The sequence below is a fragment of the Anser cygnoides genome, chromosome 17, assembly GCF_040182565.1.
Source record: "Anser cygnoides isolate HZ-2024a breed goose chromosome 17, Taihu_goose_T2T_genome, whole genome shotgun sequence".
Lineage (NCBI taxonomy): Eukaryota > Metazoa > Chordata > Aves > Anseriformes > Anatidae > Anser > Anser cygnoides.
Window position 1 is genome coordinate 1,260,306 of NC_089889.1, and position 22,994 is coordinate 1,283,299.

A 22,994-nucleotide genomic window follows, 5' to 3' on the forward strand; every position below is an offset into this window, starting at 1 on the left:
CTACTATGTACCAGCTGCAGTGAATTGCGTGTGCCAACACAGCCTTAGAACTCATGTAGGTTGAGAAGTTTTGAGGTTTTTACTTACTTATTAAACTCAGCTCATTTTGGCCCAAATGCCATTGAAATCCATGACAAAGTGGCACACCTGCAGGTTTCCTACCTTCAGAACTAGAGCGTGATACGAACTTCCTAGTTTCACTTAGGTTAAGGTTTGCTACATAAAGTACACTAGTCGACACACAACGGGAGGTCCTGAAAAAATGCTCTGTTGTTCTATCACATGTAAAACGTCTGACTAAGAGTTATGGAAAAACAAGCGTCTTACCTCACACTGCAGGACAAACTGTTTTCCTCCTTTAATTCTCAGTAAGATGCATTTCTTATCTTTAATTTGTGTTTCTTCAACCGATACTATTTGTTCCATTGTCAAGAGGTTTTGCTGTAGTTATTTACAAAAATAAAGCAGAGAAATCATATGAAAAAAATCTGTTGCCCATCAAATAAAACCAATGGCTATTTTCTTCTGGATCAGACACATGAATGAAGTTATGAACATTAACAGTCATTTACCAACTTAACAGCACTGTCATATCAAACATTCTTTACTTCTGAAGAGTGAGTAGTGAACTAAAAATAGATTATAAGGTAAGAGAGATTTAGCAAGGGGCTTGGTTACTTAAACAGAGACAACAAAATATAAGCTAAAAGAGCCAATAATGACAGTATGAAACAAGAATCTACAAATAGGTGTGTCTACATACAAAATATTCACTATCTTCCCTCAAGAGAGTTGCATATAATTTTATATATCTTCCAAACATTACTGCTGTTTAAAAAAAAAAAAAAAAAACCACCTTACTGACTATACCAAAAAGCTGAAAGGGAATACTTAAGCACCATATACTGACAAAGAAGTAAACATATATAGCAGTTTGCAGCAAAGCTTTCCTTATGGACCGTAAGATGAGAATATTTCAAAACTCCAGACCCTTACTTAACTAAACATACAAGTGATCTGCCTACTACATGATCACAGCTGGACTAAACTAAGGTTACTATAGCATTTTCTTTGAAATAAAATGCTATAGCATTTATGACCTTACCAGTTTATGTTTTTTTGTATAAATAGTCCAGCGGTCCTAAATGAAAAATGACACCATGAACTACCAAATTACTTTAAAAGCACAATAAAACAAAGTAAACAGGTTTCTCAAGACAATTTTATGTTTCCTCAATGCAGTGTAGCTACCCATTAACTAAAGCAAAACTTGAGATAAGTTTCCTTGAGTAGTGACTCAAATCCACTAGGCGATTACTCAGATGAAATTCTCCTTCCGTGGAAGGTATATCTGAGTATGAATTCTCAGATTTGCCTCAAGAGCCACCTGCCTCTCACGCCCCTGGAAGCTGCTGCTCCCTGGAGTAACCTCACTTACCCGTGACTCTCCTTCTCCTCGCCATTCAAGTCTGTTTGGGAAGAGGTAAAAGTAACGACGTTGCCACTGAGTCAAGAATGGGTTCCCCAATTTCAGCATGTATCCATGCATGATACAATCCTTCCCAAGTGCATAATCTGTAACAACAGGAAACATCGGTGTGCAAAACAAGGCGCTGCCTAAAAACACGCTGCGGATGTGCTATGTTGACGAAGGACGTAGCCCGAACGCGTGACTCAGTGTGCTACCAACAGGCGTGCAATCGGGGTTCTGTGTGCACAGGCACACACGGAGCCAATTCTGCCTTAATCATGTGAGCTGATGAGACTGCAGTGGAGTAACTAAGAACTGAATTTGGTTCTTAAAACCTGGCTTCCTATTAAAAGAATTATGTACTGCTAACCAAAGTTCAGAGTTTGCGGTGCAACATTCTCATGCACGCCAGTGAAGTTTGCTGTGAAGGACCTCGTGTTTTATTCCGTCTTCTTTGTAATGATAGCAAATCCCACATACCCTTATCTGAGCACACACCATAAACAAGAACGATGAAAGGCTGTACTTAATAATCTTTAAAAGACACTACAAAAGACTTTCCAAAACATTATGCCATCGTACAGCATTTCAAAACATTAAGAAACATCTTAAGAAACACAATAGTGACTAAATGAATTCTAACAATTACTGGTGAGTGACAGTAATATGAGAGTCTGTTGTGTGGAACTTCAAACACATGAATTACTACTATCTAGCAGTAAAAGATGAAGAGAAGTGTATTTGAAAGATTACCTTCCTCATGGCCAAGCTGCTTATTTTTAGCCCTTTTTCTGGCCTCAATTTTATCTGTGTCTGCATTTACTGCATCATAAACAGTTTCTGCTACTTCTTGCTGCCAACGCTCCGATATTACCAGAGGGAAGTTCTTATACAATTCCTGGTCACTATCAAGCAGCTTGCAAGAGAAAAACATAAAAAAACAGCATTTTAGTAAGTTCTACTATTCTTGTCCCCAGAAGTTAATCGTTTTCCATATAACAGGATTATTTTAAAAGATGCACTGAACTCTAACCTTACCAGAACCGACAGGTGCCAACAAGAGAAAGCAGAGATACTAATTTAAGCATAGATATTAATTTATACGGCAAGAACAAACAACCTGTTCAAAACTTGTTTGGTTTGAAAGCTCTAAAAGCCTTACTTAACCTTGTCCCATTATGTTCTCTAGTTTTTACATTTGGTAATTATTTAAAATGCAAGTAGCGGATTCTTAACTTTGTTGCATAATCAATGTTAACAAAATGCCTAATAGTATTAAAAAGTTTGTCTGCACAAAAACTCCAGTATGACAAATTAAGTATAAATAGATTATGCAGTATTGGGCCTCTAAATTAAACAGTACCTTTTAAACAATGATGCCTTCCATGCTTTCAGAACTTAATTGTACATTCCTAATAATAAACCTCTAAAATTCAGTAATGAATGCTGCAGACCTCATTATTTTCCTGTTATTTGGCTTCTTTCTCCCTTCACCCTTAGCTATATGCAGTACTTGCACTGAACTGCACTGAAGGGACCAAAGTTCAGGGTCTTCAGAAGGGGCACTGCTTGGTACCGCAGTACTCTGGGTTTAGCCACAAGGCACTCTGATGCGGCACAAAAAGCGATCCATGTTCTCAATACACAATTATTGAAGATTTTCATGTGGGGATGGGTCAAAACTCTCCTCCTCACTTGCTTCAGCTTCTGCCGATCAGCAGAGAACTGGACTTTTGTTCACGGCGCTGTGCCAAGGGAAGAGCCAGCCCCCAGGCCGCAGCGACATCCATCCACGGCTGTCCCCCCAGCCTGCCGCCTCCAGGGCACGCGTCCCTCGGGGTGTCACGGGACGCACCATGGGGTAAATATAACCTGCAGCAGTAGCGAGGGGAGCCCAGCACCCAGCACCCGACACTGTCGCACTGAGGAACGCCCGGCGGCAGCTGAGTCGGAGGGATGGGGTTACCGAGCCCCCTCCCAGGGGTGGTGGTGTCCCCGTGAACCTGCACGGCCGGCAGCCGTGCACCGTGTCCCCATCCACTTGTGGCTAAGGACAGATTTACCTTACGGGCAGCCCGAGCAAAGGTTACACAAAGCGATCTGGCTGTACAACTGACAGGTACAAGCCTTGAGGAGAACATCGGATCGATCATCCTAAAGGAATACAAAGACCACCTGGCTTCTTGCGAGGTGTTCTTCTGGAATTGACTTTACAAATTCTGGGGTTAGAGCATTTCAGAACTTCAGGGAGCTGGTAACCTGTTAGTCCAACACTGACACCGAAGATGTGAAATTTTCTGGGATAAAGAACATCTTGGGATCTCTGCATTTCTCTTTAAACACGTAAAATCCTTTCTATGCCAACTTCTGTAATCACAGCAGGTGACGCTGACAGGCAAGTTCCTTTTTTAGGCACAGTGAGTAGCTCACATGTTTTTTTGCTTATCAAGCTTACAGCAATTAGTTTCTCTCCTGACTCACTTCTGTAATAACAAGAATAAAGTTTGATCTGTTGAGGAAACGAATGATAAAAGCAGCAAATGGGACAGACCTAAGAGAAGCAACTGGTGTCCCAAAGCCCCCGGGGAAGGTGCAGGAGAGGGGATGTACCACATGGGTCGGGAATGGGCCAGCAGCTTTAATGCCAGTTTTTATTTTTTCCTTTGTATGGTTTTCCTTAGATTTTTCAATAGTATCAGGACCTGGTAGTTACTCTCATTACTTTTCTAACTTACAAAGATGCTACATTAACATACAGTTTGTTATTTCCAGAATTTTCCACCATACTGTCTGAACATAAGGAAGCACTATTAAAACATGTTTTAGCACAATTTATCCAAGCTTTCACTAGTATTTTTCTCCAAAATAGGTTTTCAGATGACTGGACATTCCTCTGGTAATATACAGCACTGTGGGTACCAGGTTTCAACTGCTAACTGTACAAGAACGTATTCAAAAATACTGCATTTACAGAATGAGAAGTCATTTCCAGAAATAACTTCTAAAAATCCTAGACAACTCTCAAATTATCAACTGCATGTTCTCCAGCATTAAAAAAGAACAAAGGAAAAAAAAAGACCTCCTTCAGAACATCAAGAGGATTCACATTCCTAATGTGTTTTGCAGTTGGAATATGCAACAGGAAGATAATGTTAAATAGTAACACAGGTTAAGAGGATATTTTTTCTCCTTAATTCATTGCCTGAGAGCTGCCTTATACATTCTGTCTTCATGTGCTATTCTCATTTGCTACTGATACCCAAGATGTACATGTAACTAATCCAACAAAGAACTTCACCAACAATGAAAATGTTACTGCGATTCCCAAAAGCATCACCCTAAGAATGTAAGAAATTACAGAATTATTTAGGATTTCTACTGAACGTACATTTAAGTCAAACAATGTTCTAGGAACAGCATTTTTTTTTCACTCCCCATACCAGGAACTAGATACAATTTTTAAAACTGCAAACTATTAAGTATTCCTGAAAACGGAGGATTTCCCAGAATTTGTCTGGCCATTTGAAATATTTGTTTTTATCATATAAACATTTGGATACGAAAGTAGACTTCAGTCAAACTAAAAAATAAAGACTTGACAAGTAAAAAACATGACCACCACCAACAAAAAACAGCCAACCAGCCCAAACTACCACTTCATAAGGGCATGGATTAAGTTTACAAACCTGAAAACAGTTCCTTGCACATTCAGTAGCCCCTGAAGCAAAGGAATGGCATGCCACACAGGAAGAGATGAGTACAAGAGTCAAAGTACCTTTCTTTACATATTGTTTAAAGTTGTATACCTTAATGCCTTTAGTGTCCTCTTCATCAAATGACCCAATATCAAAAGCGTCTGCTGCATTTACTTCTCCCCGGGGAGGGATCAATGGTGGAGGATACTGGAAATTCAAAGCAGCATAATTACTGACAAATTAATGGACATTATTTCAATACAATCTGTAGATATACAAGGCCTTTTAATTCTTTGCACAAAGTACACAGGACTGTGCAACAGAACGTCATTTGAAATTAAACTTCAGCATAAAGAAATTCTCCACTAATTTAGGAAAAGCTTTTGCAAAAACTCTGCAGAAAAAAGAACAAAACAAACAAAAAAAAAACAACAATAATGCATTTTTGAGACAGCCAAGCAGAAGAAACTACATTTTCATTTAACCCCAGTAACATAATAATTCAGTACTACTGATCAGGAAGACTTCTGGCAATGAATTCCCAACAGTTTTCATCAACCATTCTCCGTGCTTTCGCGCAAGTGAGTATCTGTTCTGGTGACAGGAATACACAAGTTTTCTATCCATCACCTGTTCAGGCATACTTTCTTTTTACTGCTTTACCAAGTAAATTATGGTTACTCTCTTAGTCCTTTACCTTTTGTAAATACACTTGCTGCCAATCAATCCCTTTGAAGAAAGCATGTTCTTTTACTTCTTGTGCACTGCAAAATGAAAGTAACTGAAGTCAACAAAACGAAAGGGCCTTCAAATCAAATATCTTTGAGAAATCTAAAGCTTTCAAAGGTCAAGCATTTGTATCACTTGAAAACATCAGTAAAATGCTTTCTCTTTCAAAAAAAAAAAAAGTATTCCTAAGTAAACTACAAAAGAGAAGACTTTAATGTGGAAACATTGGAAAAAGCTGTAACTCTGGCAAACAATCACCGTCATTTTTCTATGGTATTCCATCATTTCTAACAACAAACAGTTCTCTTCCATTGTCAGATCCCATACGTTACTTCTAAATAACAAGCTTACTCTACTCCATTTGATATTATACCTCGTTTATGGCAAAGTAAACAACTGCTCTTGATAGGCCCAAGGATGAAAAGCAATTTCAGACAGGCCATTATCATGGAGGGCTCCATGATACAAAAACGATTACAGCACTTCACTGGAACTACAGCCAGCCTCAATAGGCACTACTAATTACAGGTAGCACACATTGCCAATGATTCCTCAACAGGTCTTTACTCTTCTCATAGTTTTCTTTCCCAGTCTCATAGAAGAAATGCACTGGGTTTTTAAATAGGTGACAACAACAATTTTAGTTAACTAGTCTATAACCAGTCTTTCGTTAACGAGTCTATAAACAAGATAAGCACGGCAGAAGCAAATAGTATTTTGCGATCAGTTAAAAAAAAAAAAAAGAAAGAAAACAGTTTTTTCCTTAGACTTGTTAAATTAAACATTTATATCTGGAAAAAGGCAACCCAAAACGAAAAGGACGTATTCGTGGCTTTCCATGCTTGTTTTGTTGTATTTTTTTTTCCTTTATGTTATATGCTTATATATTGCTAGCTGTGGTGACAGCTGCAATACAAGCAATGAATTTTAGCTATTAATATGACCGAATGACGTATTACAACTTCATCCCAATAAGGCAAAAACAAAAAACAATAAAGGGACAAAAATATGAACATCCGCAATCAAATATATATAAACACCATCTGATATGAGCATGATTGCAGAGAACTTGGGTGGAGAAAAAAAGTGTCTTTAATGACAAGAACTGTCCAAAAATTTGTACAAACCAAGGAAGCTGAAATGTAATTCCATGCAACTGCACTTTTTAATGTTTTCTTAAAAAAAATAAAATCCTCACAACAGGAAGCTGACTTTTACTCGAAACTAATTCATTCACTTACAGAGAAGTGATTTTTAAAGGCAGTGGTCCAAGAAGATAACACCTACCTTCTTCCTTGGCATCCAAGCCTCTTGCTAACATCCCGTTGCAGGAGCCCTTCCAAAAGGGATTTTAGTTCAGGAGAAAACGAATCTGGTAACTCCACATTCTATGAAAAAAGATGTACATAAAGAGAGGTTTCATTACAGAAGTACTGTGATCTGCCTTCTCCGCACAGGAGAGCAGCATTCTTTGACAGTGTTTGTAAACAACTCTTCCATGTGTAAACACAGCTTTCTCAGAAAGCAGGCTATATAGTTCCACTTTTTAGAGGAAATGGGAGTTTAGTAAACAAGAGGAATGTAACTGCAACTGTCACCATGATCCTTACCACGGTGAGCGTCATCCGGTCGATCTCATGCTTATCTTTGGTTTTGTGCTGTCTGAAAGGACTGTGACTGTAGAAATAAGAAAATGCACTAATAAATGTAAAGCCATAACATATCAGGTTATTTCAGCTGTGGCAACCCCAGGAAAGAGTGTAGCATCCTTTTAGTCCCATTCTTCCACCTCATCAATCCTGTCCTGCAGAACAATAAAACAAGTAGTTTTAAAGATGGTGTTTCAAACCCCTTACCAATTAAATCTGTGTCTCCTAAAACACAGAACAGCTCCATCTAACCAAAGAACCCTCAACAGCTATTTTAATACAGATATTTAAGCACATCGATCTGTACAACCTACAGTCTTACAGCTGATCTATACAGGAAAAATGAAGTAAGATCTCAAAGTGGATGAAACAGAAGATATTCATGAACACCACTACATTATTGACTGGGAAGATATTTGATGATGTATGGTAAATTATCAGCTTTATACTTTTCCTCTTTTATTATTCCATTTTTGAGAGTTTGAATGTTTCCTTTTAGCTACAGAAGACCTTAAAATATTATAGATTTAACCATGCAGTACTTAAACAGCAGCGTGAAAGAAAGCAGAAACTTTTCAGTCTGAGATATTTTTATTGGATTTAGGATATATTCCTTATTTCCTAGTTGTCTTCAAAACCTCATGCAAATGCTGTTTTTCAAAACTGAAATATTATTTACCTATCAATACACTTGTTAGCTATTATAAATCATTCTGTGCTGCCACCTGGCAGTGTGTTCTAGCTCATTTCAACTGAGGACCGGCTACTCAGGAGTTACTTCCCATTTATCTTCAAAATCATTACTAAGGAATGGATCTGATGGACTGAGCAGACCTTCAGTTTTGTTTTTAACCATGACAGGTAACAAGGCAAGAGAAAATGGCTTAATATGAGGCCGGATAGCCTCATATACTTTGACAACGAGGTTCTGAGCAGATCAGGGAAACAAATGATTCACTGCAGACTTATGGGCAGGATTTTCTGCCAGATTTAACTTATTAAACACCAAGAAATGGCACCGTGTGCCCAAAACTCGTTTGGGGATGCAAGTTGCTTAATTGGCTTCAGAACAGATTAAGGAGGATAGTTCTCAGTGAATAATGCTCTGGCTTCCAGCCAAGCACTGACAGCACCCCGCACATCCCTGTCAGGAAGAATCGCAGTCCACAAAGACTGAGCTATCCCCACCCTGCAAGCCCAAGTGTTCATGGTAAACTGGATCACTTATCTCTAGGTGCTATTTCTCTCATCAAGCAACTTCAATTACGTGAAGGAAGAATCACGCCAGGGTCAGCCAGATGCCCTAGCCCCCTGTGCCTACACCCTTTCCAAAAGAAAGGCTCAGAAGAAAAGCTGAGGAGTCCACAGTGGTCCTCTGCAAGGCATGCTCTCCTTTCTCCTCCCAGCAAACCCAAACTGTTCGGTGTCTTGCTGCCTACAAAATTCTTCAGTGAGTGATTACAGAGATGGATATTGCTCATAGCTGTGTGATGCCATCTAGACTTATAAATGCTTTATTTTCCAACTTAGATACCGTTGTTTTATTTATTTGCACACCTACATTTAACCTATTTTGTGAACAATTAACATTAACTGATAAGGCCCTCTACTTCCATTCAGAAGTCACAAACTTGTTTTCCTTTATACAGTGTCTGGGATGTATAGAGGTCCAGAGCTTACAATTAATTATGTGCAAGGACACAGTAAAATTTAACTAATGAACAATCTTTATAAAGAAGCATCTGGAAAATCTTTAAAGATTATCTCTGCTTTGCCATTAACACTGAGGATGGTATTTTCAACACATACCTGCCAATCACTGCTCACTGAGTGTTCAGATAAATCCCTTAGTCTTAAATTCTACATACACACACAAAGTTACTGAGAAGGTAGCAGTTGACAAAGCTGTGATTATCTTAACTTTTATATACCAACATGGCCAAATTCTGAAACTGAAAGTATCCACGCAATACAATGTATCCAAAAACTAAAAAAGGAAAGATTGAGTATCATGCTAGAAAGGGAACAATGCAGCAAGGATTTTCACCTTAAAAGAAGGTCTTAAGCCTGTGATGAAGTCCCTAATTCAACAGGGCTGCTAAGTACTTTTAAGCAATGAATCACATATTCATCTAAAATGCTTAGTTACTGTCAACAGATCAGTAAATTGCTATCAGTAGAAGTCAAATCAGATCATCTACCTTCCTCACTGCCCCAAACCTGTACATACTAAAGGAAGCAGGGCTTGAATTTTGTTGGCTTTGGAAGCAAAAAAAGCCTACTTTAATCTCATGTGCAGATGTGATCTAATGTGCAGGGAAGACAGTAAAATATTGTTTTAGATAAAATATACTATATTGCATATCAGTATTTCAGGGGACAGACAGTGATGGGGCCCACGCAATAAAATAAAAAAAAGAAAGAGAAAAGCAGATGTGACATGAAACTTCACTCACCCTCTCAGAAGTTTGAAAAGCATGCAGCCTAACGAGAACCAGTCTGCACTGCTGTCATATGCTGTTCCCTTCTGGAGCACCTCTGGAGCCATGTACCCGTGGGTACCTCTGAGAAGTAGAAGGGAAAATTTTGATTACAAATAAATCTACCATTATAAAAAAAAAAAAAAAAGATGCATTTTTTCATTAAGATAGTCTCATTTAAAAAAATATTGTAAAACGTGATTTTACTTTGCTTTTGCTTTGGCCATACATACTTATGCATGTTTTCTGTTTATATCAATCTCTTGAGGATGTATCTTGAAACAAAACAACAGAAAACAGAAATGATAAGGCAAACTGAAGCAGCTACAGTGAGATGCAAATCTTTTAAGATATGACAGGATGAAGCTTTCCTTTTTGCATAACTCCTGAGACTAAACTGGGGCAAATGAGGACCTAAGAATAAGACATGCCAGATAATCCACACACAACACAAGAAATTCAGTTCCCAGTTACAATCTGATGCCAAGAGGCAGAAAGGAACACAATTTGCCTTCAGATCTAACAAAAATCCAGAAACAGAATGGCAAAACAAATCTTGTTTTTTAGTCGGTTTCAGAATATTTAATTATCCATTTAGGACAATTAAAACAATCTGGTACTTTAACTCAGTCAGGTTCTTATCTTCTCTGAACAATGAATCATCTCGAAATAATGTGTCATCTTCCAGCCATGCCTACACATCAGCTGCTACAACTGTGCAGGAAAACAGAAAGAGGAGTCTGAAAAACCCTATCAGAGTATCCAGCATAGCCGCCTTATAGAGCAAGCCTGTGCCACACAAATGTTATTTTTTTCCTTTAGGCAAAGTTAAATAATGAAGACACATAAAGGATTTATTTAGCAATGATTATATGTGCAGCAAAGCCCCCATACATACTACTTACACACTAGCATGTGGCTTCTTTTTGGAAAAATCACAGGCCAACCCAAGATCTGATATCCTTACATGCCCATGTTCATCCAACAAGATATTTGCAGGCTAGAAATGCATAAACACAGAAAGGTTACTGCTTGATATTTTTCAGACATCAATACATGCTGGTTATTGCTTCTAAAAAAAACAAACACAGAACTTATGAAGTGAACACAACAGACACTTTCTGGATAAAATCTACATTCTAACAGAGTACTACCATCAGCTTCATAGGGATATTACAAAATACTGAAGAATAACAGAAGAGAAAAAAATCAGACAAGGCTTGAAACAGAAGGCATGTGAAAGAATAAAACCATTTTGGCTTCAAGTCTACACTGCTTTTGTTTCTTGACAGAAAGGTCTGTGTGCAGCTCTCAAATCCTTTACTGACAATTTACAATTCTGTTCTTTCTGTGCAAACTTTTTCCCCACTTGCCTTGACACCTGTCCCACGTGCACCTGTCCCAGAAGTCTTCAACTTCCCATTTGCCAGTGAAATGCTCCCCAGCCACTGTCTCCCTAATATTCTCCCATCACACGCTCCCTTTTCTGGGGTTTTACAAACTGAGTATACCTCTAAATTAATGGCATCATTAAGATAGTAAATGAGATGAATAACAGTGCATGGGATTTACTGTGGCACAAGGAAGCATCTCCCAGGCCTGTTAAACTGGATGAGAGCATGGATTAAAACTTTGTTGAGGAATTATTATAAAATTTAGTGAAAGGTAAGCAAATAATTCATATTCTTCCCAGGAACAGATTTCAGATAAGATACTTCACTTCTCAGCAGTCTGGGCTGTTTGCTGCTATCCAGCTACAACCTGTGTGGATGCAGACCCTATGTTAACGATTACCTTTAGGTCTCTGTATACAACAAAGCGATTGTGCATGTGTTCTAAACCCAGGATGATTTCAGTAGCATAAAACCTCATTTCTTTTTCAGAAAATACTCCGTGCTGGGAGAGGTGGTAGTGCAAATCTCCTCCTAAAATTAGAAGAATTGATATGCAATTAGAAGAACTGTAAAACCTTGTTTCACTGGCAGACAGCATACGGGGGGAGCAGCTTAGCATTTGTAGGTTCTAATACCCCATGGAACACAGAGACCAGACCTACACACGGTGACAAAATACCCAAGAAATTTAATAAATAAACTGGATTAATCTGAAGCTCCATTTTAGAAGTGCATTTACTTCATACATATTTGCAGTCAGTGACTAATCTAGCAACTGAGTCTTAAGGCAAGGGATTTCCACAGCAAGTAAAATGCAGTCACACATACAGGTTTCTGGAGAACTGAATAAATTAGCATATGCAAACATTCACGCTGGGATGCTTTTCACGCTTTCCTAATCAAAGAACAGGCACAATGCAACGTCACTCTGTGAGCTAATCCACACCATCAACACATCAAACAGAGAATATTCCCAGAAAACTGTTTCCGATCAAGCTGATTTAAAACAATCAGCTGGAATTTGACCTACTCTTTAGATTTTAGTGAGAATCCTCACTTGCAAAACACCAAAGCCAGTCTGTTACTTGCAGGATCTGAGCTCTATTTCTTAGTTAAATTTCCATCCTTGCAACACGGTAGGTGCCGAGGTGCTCCACCTTCAGGTGTTGACAACAAAACCACAGCCACAGTTCAAGTGTAAGTCCCACAGTAACTCCTCTCTCTCAACACTGCCAATTACTCTCCCTGGGTTTCCTCATAACAGTTATGCTAAAGCTTTTAGATATCTTTTTCCTTCGAGATGAATGCTTCTCCCATCTATCTTCTTTGCAGAGCTCCTTATAACAGTCCTTTTATTTTTATTCTGAAGGCTGTGTCCCTGATCTCCTCATACATTTCTCCACATGACCATCACTTCCTCAAGCTTCCCACCTACTAATTTCTCTGACATCTTTGTTTAAATCTGTTAATGCTATAAAGTAACAGATTTTTCAGTCTGCTCTACACATGCCCTGGTTTAGGTCAGTTTATGCCTCCAGCTCGCAGGCTGATGCTGTGCACCTCAGTTTATTTTCCCCTCATTCTCCTCATGACCTCAGCTAGTCCTCCTGCCAATATTTCTGCAATACTGTCATCGCCTTCATTAACCTTGCTTACCATTCATCAGGTCCAGAATGAAACAGAGTTTGTCAGGGGTGTGGAAGGCATAGGTCATACACACTATAAAGGGACAGTCCTAGAAGAAAAGGAGCAAAGAGTTTTTAATCAGATAATAAGCAAATTACTACTTAGAGAAGCTAAAAGTAAACGTGATATTTTTGCTATGATACTTGCTAATATTCATAATAATTTTCTACAGCCATTTGTTTACTCATCTAGGCACTGTGATGTTTCACTTACAGTACAGAGATCTTAAGATTTTGCTATCTTATTTCAATACGAAAGTAAAAGGGCTATGAGGAGGCGAAGACTTACAAACTGCAGGCAGCATCATCATCTTCTGCAGGTTTCCAACTACAGAAGCTAGGGGTATTCTGGAGGCATTTACCACAGTTTGTGCTAGATACTCAATGAAATATACATTAAAGCTAACAAGCTTCAGACCATGAAGTGTAAAGGATACTGTTTTCCATGCCTGCATGGAGAACGCGCAACCATTGGAACACTGATGGAGAATCTGAGTTGCATCGCGCACAAAATCCCCAAGGAAAGAGAACTTTGTCCTTGCCTATACGTGCAACGCAGCTACGCCGGTAACACTCTGCCCACTCTGCTGAACTTCCCCGAGAGCTGCACAAACGTGACGGTCAGCCTCCTCCCACCGTCTGCTGCCCTTCAGCTCTCCAGCAGAGTTTGCAGCAGATGATTAAAAGGAACGTAAACACGTGAGGAAGGAAATCGCAGCTCTGCTTCGTATGTAATGCGAGGGAAGCAAGAACAACAAGGCTTGCACTATGCACAGAAAGCGAGTACGTGGGGGTGCAGATTTAAGAACGTCCCTGAAGATCAGCCAGGCACAGGGAGGGATGGCATGGATTACACTTCCACTTTTTGATGATTTTTAGCCCACATTCATACAGATGTTTAATACAAGCAGCCATAAAAAATACAGCTGGATAAACATCTCTACTGCAAATCATCTGCTCGGCAAGCTGTACACCTATAATGAAGGCACACTGCAAGAAACCATTGCAGGAAGCTGACAGACCCTCCTCTCTTCATTAGGTCCGTATCTGATGCAAGTGGCTAATTAATAGCGATGGCTATTACCTTGTTGATCCCTTCTCTGAAGCCCTAAGAAGCCAGGGCTGGTCCGACATTCTGTAACAAAAACTTCAAGAACAGCTGTGCTGCCCTGGCAAACTGTACCATAAAACCGATATTTGAAGGTCTGACCCCAAACCACAGAAGCTGACAGGAAGACGAGCTTAACTGCTGACGAGCCGCAATGCCACGCAGGAAGCACGAATTTGACCTAACGTAACTGAAACAATGTGTTAATTATTGCAGTACTGATAGTGAAAGCTCTGGGAATCTCGAACAGGAACCCGCTTCCTTCCAGCCGAGAAGCAGCACAGCGCCGTGGCCTTGGGCCGCTGATAACGGAGCCGCGCGGCAGGATCCCCACCAGCCCCGGGACGGTTCACCTCAGTTCATCCTTTCGTAAGGCAACATCCAGTATATTTAAATAGAAAGCTTTGCACGCTCGTCTTTAATCCCCAGAGATTCCCAGATCTTGTGGGCTGGCCCCGCGGTAACGTTCAAACCAAACTTTGTTCCGTTGCGATTTATTGCTGACTGTGCGAATCCTCGTCCCAAGTACAACGCTGCTGAGCGTGAGCACGCGTTTGGGAAGCCCTGTAGGAAAGTGCAGGGAAAATGCCTGGCTGCTAAATGGTCCCAGAAACAAGCACACTATAGGCAAGACAACATGGCACCTACTAAAAGATATTACTTCTTGTTATAAATGTTGTATTGCTCATAGCTGTAGACTAGCAGCGTTATGACTTAACTTTGGAGCAAAAGCTTTAGCAGAATTATTGTTAGCTTTCTGAATTAACTGGATAATTCAGACACATCCCTAAGCGGGCTTCCTAAACCCTCAGAGCAATCGAATCATCCGAAAGGATTTAGTATTATAATCTAAACAACATAAAACAAGTAAATAAATATATAACTAAAAGGATGTTCCTATCCCTGAAGACGATATGCCTAGATTTTTATGGAATCCATTTTTTTAAAAAAGAAATCTGCAAGCGTAAATGCGACGCATAATTCATTTTTCTGTAAGCTTTCCTAATTTAATCACTAGCCTCTCACTGTTTAACAGAGAAAAAATTGCAGTAGTGCCATATTTTTCTGACAGAAAAGACACTACAAAAAAGTATTTCCCAGCATAAAAATAAAAAACTGTATTTTTAAAAAATGAAACATAAAGCAATAAAGGATATTTCCCAATAAAATAATATTTCAAAGCAGCACTCAAGCTTCTGTTGTGAAAAAATATAAATAACAGTATGACAACATTGTGTAGATTAAAAACAGTGTGGAAACAGTTCTTTATATCTAAACAATTCTGGATTAAGTCCAAAAACCGCAGATGACAAATTTCTGGTAATAAATCACAGGGAAGGCAAAAAAAAAAAAAAAAAAGAGTGTATATCTTAAATTGTAGGTATGTGATCTTTGAAAGACCTTAGCGCACCAGCTTCAGAAGCAAACCTTTGGTTCTGACCCCTGCAGCAGGCAGGCGCAGCCCGCCCGTAGCGCAGAGCGGCGCGGTCAGCAGCAGCGGCTCCGCGCCGTGGTGGCTGCTCTCTCTCAGAGATGTGCAGGTCGGTGCCTCTGGTGCGGGGAGAAGACCTGCATTTCTGACAGGGGGCAGGTCTTTTGGGGGGGGCAGACTGCACATTTGGGGGGCAGATTCCACATTTCGAGCATAATTAAGACTCCCACAAATCTCGGTACATACAAAAATAAGGTACCTCCCCTCACAGGGGGGAAAAAAAAGACTCTCAATCTCAGCTGTTCTATTACTCAGCCTGTCCACTTCTGCTGCACATAACTTATCTTTATCATCGCTTTAACGCTATCTTGAATCCAGCCTTCTTTTTGTCAAATGACCCCCAAAAGAGCTGAAAAAGCTTAACTGGCCCACAGCAGCATGGAGCCCCAGCCCTGCAAGGCTGCTGGTCGTGCCCTGGGCTGCCCGCACCACCACCTTGTGCCCTCCGGCCAAGGATTTTGTGAACAACCCCCTGCTTCCACAAACAGCACCTCTGGCAGGTGGTTCTCCTACAGTCCATCAGCAGTGGTGGTCTCATCGATTTCTATGTTCCTGTTTTTGAATTTTAGGCAAATACTGGGTATTACAGAAACGATTTTTTTCTTAAAACAGGAAGTAAAATATTTTCCTTATTACGCTGTCTTCTAAGAACTTCAACGTGCTTTTCACGCCTCCAGACTGAAAGTCAATATGGGAGAGGAAGACAGGGCCGGTGTCTTGCAGAATAGGAACGAGAAGCCTGAGCAGTTCATCTGCGTTACACCACGGGTCGATGACAAAGCAAATACACCCATGGAGAATCCAAGCAAGGCAGAGCCCCCGTTTTGTGCTGCTAGACAGCTCCTGCGCCCCACAGAGGTGTCCGTCGTGATTCTGGCCGCATGGTTTGAACCATCTCTGTGAGCAGCTACTGTCACAACACGGCCACGACGTACTCGGGTTTGGGAGCTCCCTGTTCAAGAAGTAGTTGTGAACGCCAAAATCTTAGGTGGGTTAACAAAAATGATTACACAGACGTATGTGTAATCTGCACAGCTGCTATTATGTATTTTGCAAAGACATCTGGATTCCCAGTTACGTGACTAATTGTGCTAAAATGAACTTCCCAGTTCCCCGGCTGCTCTGGGCAGCGCTAACTCCTGCCACTGGGGAAGGCGGGCGCCACGCGAACCCGACGGCTTGCGCTTGGGAGAGGAATGAATCATCTTCTTCTACCGTTTTCATAACTATTTAATTCTGCAAATCCAAAATGCTAGAGCATTTCTGGCAAGGGCAGGTGTATCTAATCTGAATTGATGGCATTTTGTATAAAGTCTCTTTTCAAGCTCTCTTTCTGAGAATGTAAAAGAAGTCACTAACGAGCTGCTGATGCTTACCAGAACAAGCTGCTTGTCTTGCTTTTCTGTTGCTAAATGCCTCGCTAGGCGCTCTCCTATCAGCAAATGAGCTCCACCATTATCAGCCTCACAAACCATTTTCTTTGTGAATCGTTAGACATGGAGATTTACATTCGGTACTGGAGCAACAGAGTCACAAATTGAAGTAAGATGATTATTATTAATTTGCCTAAATTTCTTCTCTAGTCTCCACCACAGAATTCCTTCCACCCCACTGGCTCTCAGGGCTGCCAACACCTCTGTACAAGCTGCAATTTATCCCTGGTGACAAAAGTTAACCGGACTAAAAAGTCATACTGATAAACCCAGCTCAGCTCTTACGAAATTGTTCCAACGCTTAATTTCAGAGATAAAAGAACAAATAAATACTCTCCAGTCCTTCTATCTCCATTTTCATACAAAATGTAAATGCCATTCTGTGTGGAAGGAAATGCCTTTTAATGTCAGTGCACGCCTGCCCTTCTCCAGAGCAAGGCCGAGGCAGGGGAGGAGGTTCTAATGTGGGACACGTGAAGAACCACCTCGTCCTTCCTTCGGAGCTTTGCACTGAGGATAAAGCTAACCTCACGATGACACCTTGACGTGTACCTTCCCTAATTTCTGTTTTAGGGTGTGCTGTACCAGAGCGTTTCTAACAGCAGAGGAAAATTATCTGAGGAGTGGCAAGAAAAGTTCAGAAGCTAACCTTCTAGGGACAAAAATGCCATGAGCTCTCCTGTCAGTCTGCACCACAAAGGGCCTCAGGTGCCTACCGCAGGCTGAGAAGCACCAAGCGGTGTCAGATTCACAGCGCTTTTACTTGACAATAATAGGGCACTGTTTAGCAACTAGAATTCTGTATTGATACGCAAACCCAGAAAAACAAGCCTCCATTTTTCAAAGCCAGGTCTGCAGAAGACCAGGGCCACCAGACCAGCGCTCCCTCTGCAGCCGCCAGCAATGGGGGCGCAGGCCCAGGCTCCTGCTGGGGAAGGCACCTGCAGGCCCCACGAGACCCATGGGTTCCCCCAACTTCACAGGACCCCAAGGATGCCGGGCATGCACTTAAAGGTGGACATAAAGGACAACATCAAACTAAGTACATCACAAGTGAGATTTCAAAAAAAAAAAGGAATCAGCATTTACTAATCCTTTGGATAATGCAGAACCCAGATCAGGATTTATATAATCTCCACAAGATACCGATCGTGGCTCTGTGAGTAAAGCAGAATGTTTTCTCTCTGCTGTCTCGTAAAGCGAAGCAGTAATCCTCGGGCACTGCAGACACTATGCCGATTGCACACCTGTTGTCCAACAAGCCTAGAACAAAATCACACGCAATTCCTTCTCGTGCTTCAACTAGGCTGGGAAAAGGGGATGTGTTTACATTAAGCTGCAAACCGAACGCTGAATTCGTACACCACAATAGTTATGAGGAAAATTAACCTTTTTACCAACTTCACAGGTAACCATGGTGATACGAGCTGATTTCAAGTTTTGTTTAATGAGGCCGGTGTACTCAGAAGGCTCTGGCACTTCAAAGCCTGCTCCGAAGCTGTGTGAGCACACTGCTGAACTCCTCTTCTGCGGGCAGCGAGGCGCAGTCTGCTGAAACTACAGCCAGCGGGGCTGCTTTTTATGCACACTAGTAACACAATTTTAAATAGACTCGTATGCTAGATGGGCAGACTTACTTTTTACATCTTGATAGCTACTTGGCTGAAGTAGATAAAAACAAAACGGGCAAACTGGGTAAGATAACATCGGAGACACAGGAAAAGGAGGAAGAACTTGTAACCGAAGTTTTTTTTTTTGTGAAATAGCATCTCATGTTCTACAAAAGTATTATCTAACTACAGCAGAAAAGGAAATTTTATTTACAGACAGAATAATGTTTTGGAAAAGTTTCATATATAAATACTTGCAAAAGGAATGTTAATACATTCAGAAAACTAAGTGATAGAGAGAGAAATGGGAACCTCCTCAAGCCTTCTTCACCTGAGATGCTCATTTCTATAAGCACCCAACGAGGAACACAAGCTTGCTCTTTCATCCTTACTTCAGACACATTGCTAGAATCACTGGGAAGGTTTCCGGGGGGAGGTTAACTTTTGCATGTCACAAAGCTGAATTGATGAAATATGTTTTATACATAACAGTTTTAATATCATATGCAAAAAAATAAGAATAATGAGTACTTACTCCTGTACTGACAAGAGACAGCATAATTCTTTCATTTAAGGCTAATGTTTCTCCTTGCTTCATCTTGATTCTCTTCTTATCTAAACATTTCATTGCATACCTGAAAATATTAACCATTCAGAAAAAGCACCAAAAAAAAAATTCCTCCTATACTCAGTATTATTCACTAGCAATTATGCAATGCTTATTTTAAGTATCCTGCAAGCAGGCTCTTTAAACACTTCAGCATGGTACTAAAAACCCATCGTTACATGGCTAAACAAAAAAAGCTCCAAAATCTCACAGAATTAAAACATTTTCAACAGAAGCCTCCTCACAGACAAATGTGCTCTGACAAATAGTTCTGTGTCCAAACAACCACAGTGATATAGGAATTTCATATGAAATACCCATTTTTCAATACCTACAAGCAAGGATTTGCAGCATGAATTAAGTAACAAAGACCCTATCACAGTTCTATTTAATTCTTACAATTTAAACTTTACCAGGAAAGCAATATCTTGAGTATACACTGAGGTTTTTTTATATGTTTATGTTTTTAAAGTATGTTTTCTACTCCCAAAAATATTAGATATAAGAAAGCAAGCTTTTTAATCTTCTCCTACAATCTATTACAAAAGAAAGGCGATTTTGCTCAAAAACCAATGTTACCTTAACAACTGTCAAACAAGAGTAGGATGCAATACAGTCTGTGGGTATTTTTTCAAAACGTTAGGTGAACCTCCTATCAGCCAACAGCAGAGAAGGACAGGTATGTTCCTCCACGGAACAGTTCTAGACATGGGCAGCCACGGATTTTTAGGGCAGGGCATTCATTTTAAAATAAGCTCAGGAGAATACCACGTTGCAGCACTGCATCAGTGCTACCGACTGCCTACGCTGCGACAGCTCCGCTCAGAACCAGGGCCTCGTATCACCTTCGCTCTGCACTTCGCCACCAGCGCTCCCAAAAAAGCCACATCAGTACTTGCCATGCATGTGTTGTGAGTGGGGAAGGGTGAGAGTGAGCGTACTGGAATCTGGAGTTTCTAAAACAGGGAATTTATTCACAGCACGTGCTCTTGCTGAGAAGTCAGTAGACGAGGACTATAAATAACATTTCACACGCTACCCTTTACTTAGCTTTGACGTCACTGCTCCAAGGGAATGACTGGGGCCGTTTCTGGCTGATGGAAATCAAGTATCTCATTCTTCTATCAGGTTACATGCTCACAAAGCACTGCTGTCCCTCTCCCTTTGGACTGCTTTCTGAATTGTATCTCTGGCCCCTATCTACATGTCCTTGAAGGAGGTGATGTGAAAGAAGCCTCAGGTGTATCTTTGTGGGTTAGTGAAACACCGATGGCATTTACCTTGGAGGGGTGGCTTCCCAAGCTCCTTGCAGGCAGTAAGTGCAGCAGAGGCAGCCATCTAGAGTGGACGGGATCTGGATTAGGGATGGGTAAACAGGTTTGGATTAAGAAAGAACTAAACCAAACCTCTACCCAGAAACCTAATCTAAGGTTTCACTTCAGATTTGAAAAAGGTTGGCTTTCCCACATTTCACTTTCCTTCACTCTATTTATACCTGAGAAAAACTGTCCTTTGCTTCCCCTGCTAGTCCCAAGGTTTATCCACCTCCTGCTATAGCAAAACTTGGCATGAAAATGGCTGGGAACCTGAGAACTACCTCTTCAGGGTGGATGCCTACTCAGTGTGGCTCAAGCTGAGTAAGATGTTTATTTTTGTACATAGACAAATTAATGAATTGTACATGGACCAAAAAAAAAAAGTACCAAAGCAAGAATAAAGACAGTATTGTTAGTAGTAGTATTAATATAAATACTTGAGAGGTCACTGCAAAAATACTGAGCGTGACAGCAACATTAAGATGTCCTCCACTGGTTAATAGCTGAGAATTTTATTATTACCAAGGATGCTAAGCACATACAATTGCCAGTGAAGCCAGCTGTAACTGCAGAGATTTGGTGCTTCAAACATACCATGCTTATGTAGAATAGAAACATATAAGGATGGTCCCTGGACTAAAATTGTTAGGAGAAGAGCAAGATGAAAGAAAAAAAAAAAAACACATCAAGAACAATTTGTTAAATCAATGCCCAGATGTTCAGAACAGGATTTAATAGGACAATAATGTCTAGAAATTGAAATCTGTTGATAAGGAAAAGTGTATGAATGGTAAGACCAGAAAAAGAAAAACAGAGTTGATCTTGGAGTTCCCATCGAGAGCTCTATTAAACAAAATCCAACACTGGAACTATGTTCTTCCAAATGTAATCAAGCATCACTGCTTTTGCCAGTGAAACATGCGCTCATCAGGGCAGAAACTTATGCAATTACACAGATCTAAAGTACCATATTCAGTCCCTGCCCAGACATGACCCTACAGACTGATCAACACTGAGGTCATATTCCTATGTCATCCTCTAACACTATGTTAGCACCAACGAGGTGATAGGATCTGCTGCGAGAACAGCAACCTTCAGCAGATGAGAGATAACACCTCACACAGTCACCACGGTTTCCACAAAAATATCATTCAGCACTGTTAGGCTCTGATCCAGGAAATCATTTAAGCACATACTTAATTTTAAACACATGTGCAGTCTCCATTAATTTTGACAAGACCATTTTAATGAAGGACATGCTTAAGAACTCCACCAGACCGAAGCCCTGCTGCATGGCACATAACAGTATCAAATATCAAACAAAGCTTAAAGATGATCCAGAAATCTGAACCTCTTGGGATAAAATTTAATTAGGAGGAAATATACAGTAATTCGACACTGCTTTGCAGTGATTTTGTAAGAAATGACCGGAAGGATTTCCTTACATAGTTCAGAGTTTACAGCTATCTTTAAAATAAAGTGTGTATGTACTCACATTTTTCCAGTGTCTGCTTTTCTGCAACCATACACTTCACCAAATCCCCCTCTTCCAATTATTCTATGTACACTAAAATCATTCATGGTCAGCTGTAAGCAGGGGAGGAAAAAAAAGAAAAAAAAACAGACCAGTTTTTCAGTAAGAGGCTTAACTAAAGATATTTATATTGCATTTATTGTTTTGGGAAAAGGAGCTCCATTGTTTTTATTTCAACATACTTGCAAGCAACACTGTGTGGAGTACAACAAACAGTAAGGCAAATGAGACTGCTCTTGCTTAAGACTGACAGCCTTATAATGAAGCCTGCAGAAGAGGATGGCTATTCCTACACAGTTGTACAAGAGCAGTGTATAGGGACAAACGCAGAGGCTGAGGTAAGGCATGCTGGGGACAATGCTGGAGCTGCGGGTAACAGGAGACTGGTGGCGTGGTGCCGTGAAGAAGCAATTCAAGCAGTTCAGCTTCTTCCAGCTATTATAAAAATCATAAAGCTATTAACCAAGACAGGCAGGGGGGTTGTCCAGAAAGGAACTGTGAGGACTACACATCTAAGAATAGAACAGCAGATCAGTAACATTCACTGTACTTCTTCATAAGGCCTTTGAAGAAGCAGTATTCAAAACTGATCGTTTTCTTTCTTATATCTGCCTTTGACAAGATAAATATATGTGTAAGTACTTACATGAATATTTAGCTCCACATTTTTCCATTGACAGAATCTAGTAAACTTGTCACTGTAGGAAAAAAAAAAGGTTTAAAAGTTAGAAAAAGTCAGTACTCTGACATTGAAAATAAAATTTGCGATTACATATGTTGTGATCTTTACC

General features: G+C 40.3%; 1 protein-coding gene across 1 annotated transcript in view; it reads right to left on the minus strand.

The window, feature by feature from the left end:
* Window positions 1–22,994, minus strand: part of GRK3 (G protein-coupled receptor kinase 3) — a 69,984-nt gene that overhangs the window by 7,129 nt on the left and 39,861 nt on the right. The window contains exons 7-20 of the mRNA XM_066979315.1: window positions 22,850–22,901; window positions 22,165–22,256; window positions 19,282–19,381; window positions 13,075–13,153; window positions 11,819–11,949; window positions 10,930–11,024; window positions 10,001–10,108; window positions 7,506–7,572; window positions 7,183–7,283; window positions 5,864–5,930; window positions 5,278–5,373; window positions 2,225–2,387; window positions 1,439–1,575; window positions 328–441 (exon numbers count right to left, since the gene is read on the minus strand). Of these exons, the coding sequence (XP_066835416.1) occupies window positions 328–441; window positions 1,439–1,575; window positions 2,225–2,387; window positions 5,278–5,373; window positions 5,864–5,930; window positions 7,183–7,283; window positions 7,506–7,572; window positions 10,001–10,108; window positions 10,930–11,024; window positions 11,819–11,949; window positions 13,075–13,153; window positions 19,282–19,381; window positions 22,165–22,256; window positions 22,850–22,901 (1,402 nt within the window). The remainder of the gene's footprint in view (window positions 1–327; window positions 442–1,438; window positions 1,576–2,224; window positions 2,388–5,277; window positions 5,374–5,863; window positions 5,931–7,182; window positions 7,284–7,505; window positions 7,573–10,000; window positions 10,109–10,929; window positions 11,025–11,818; window positions 11,950–13,074; window positions 13,154–19,281; window positions 19,382–22,164; window positions 22,257–22,849; window positions 22,902–22,994) is intronic.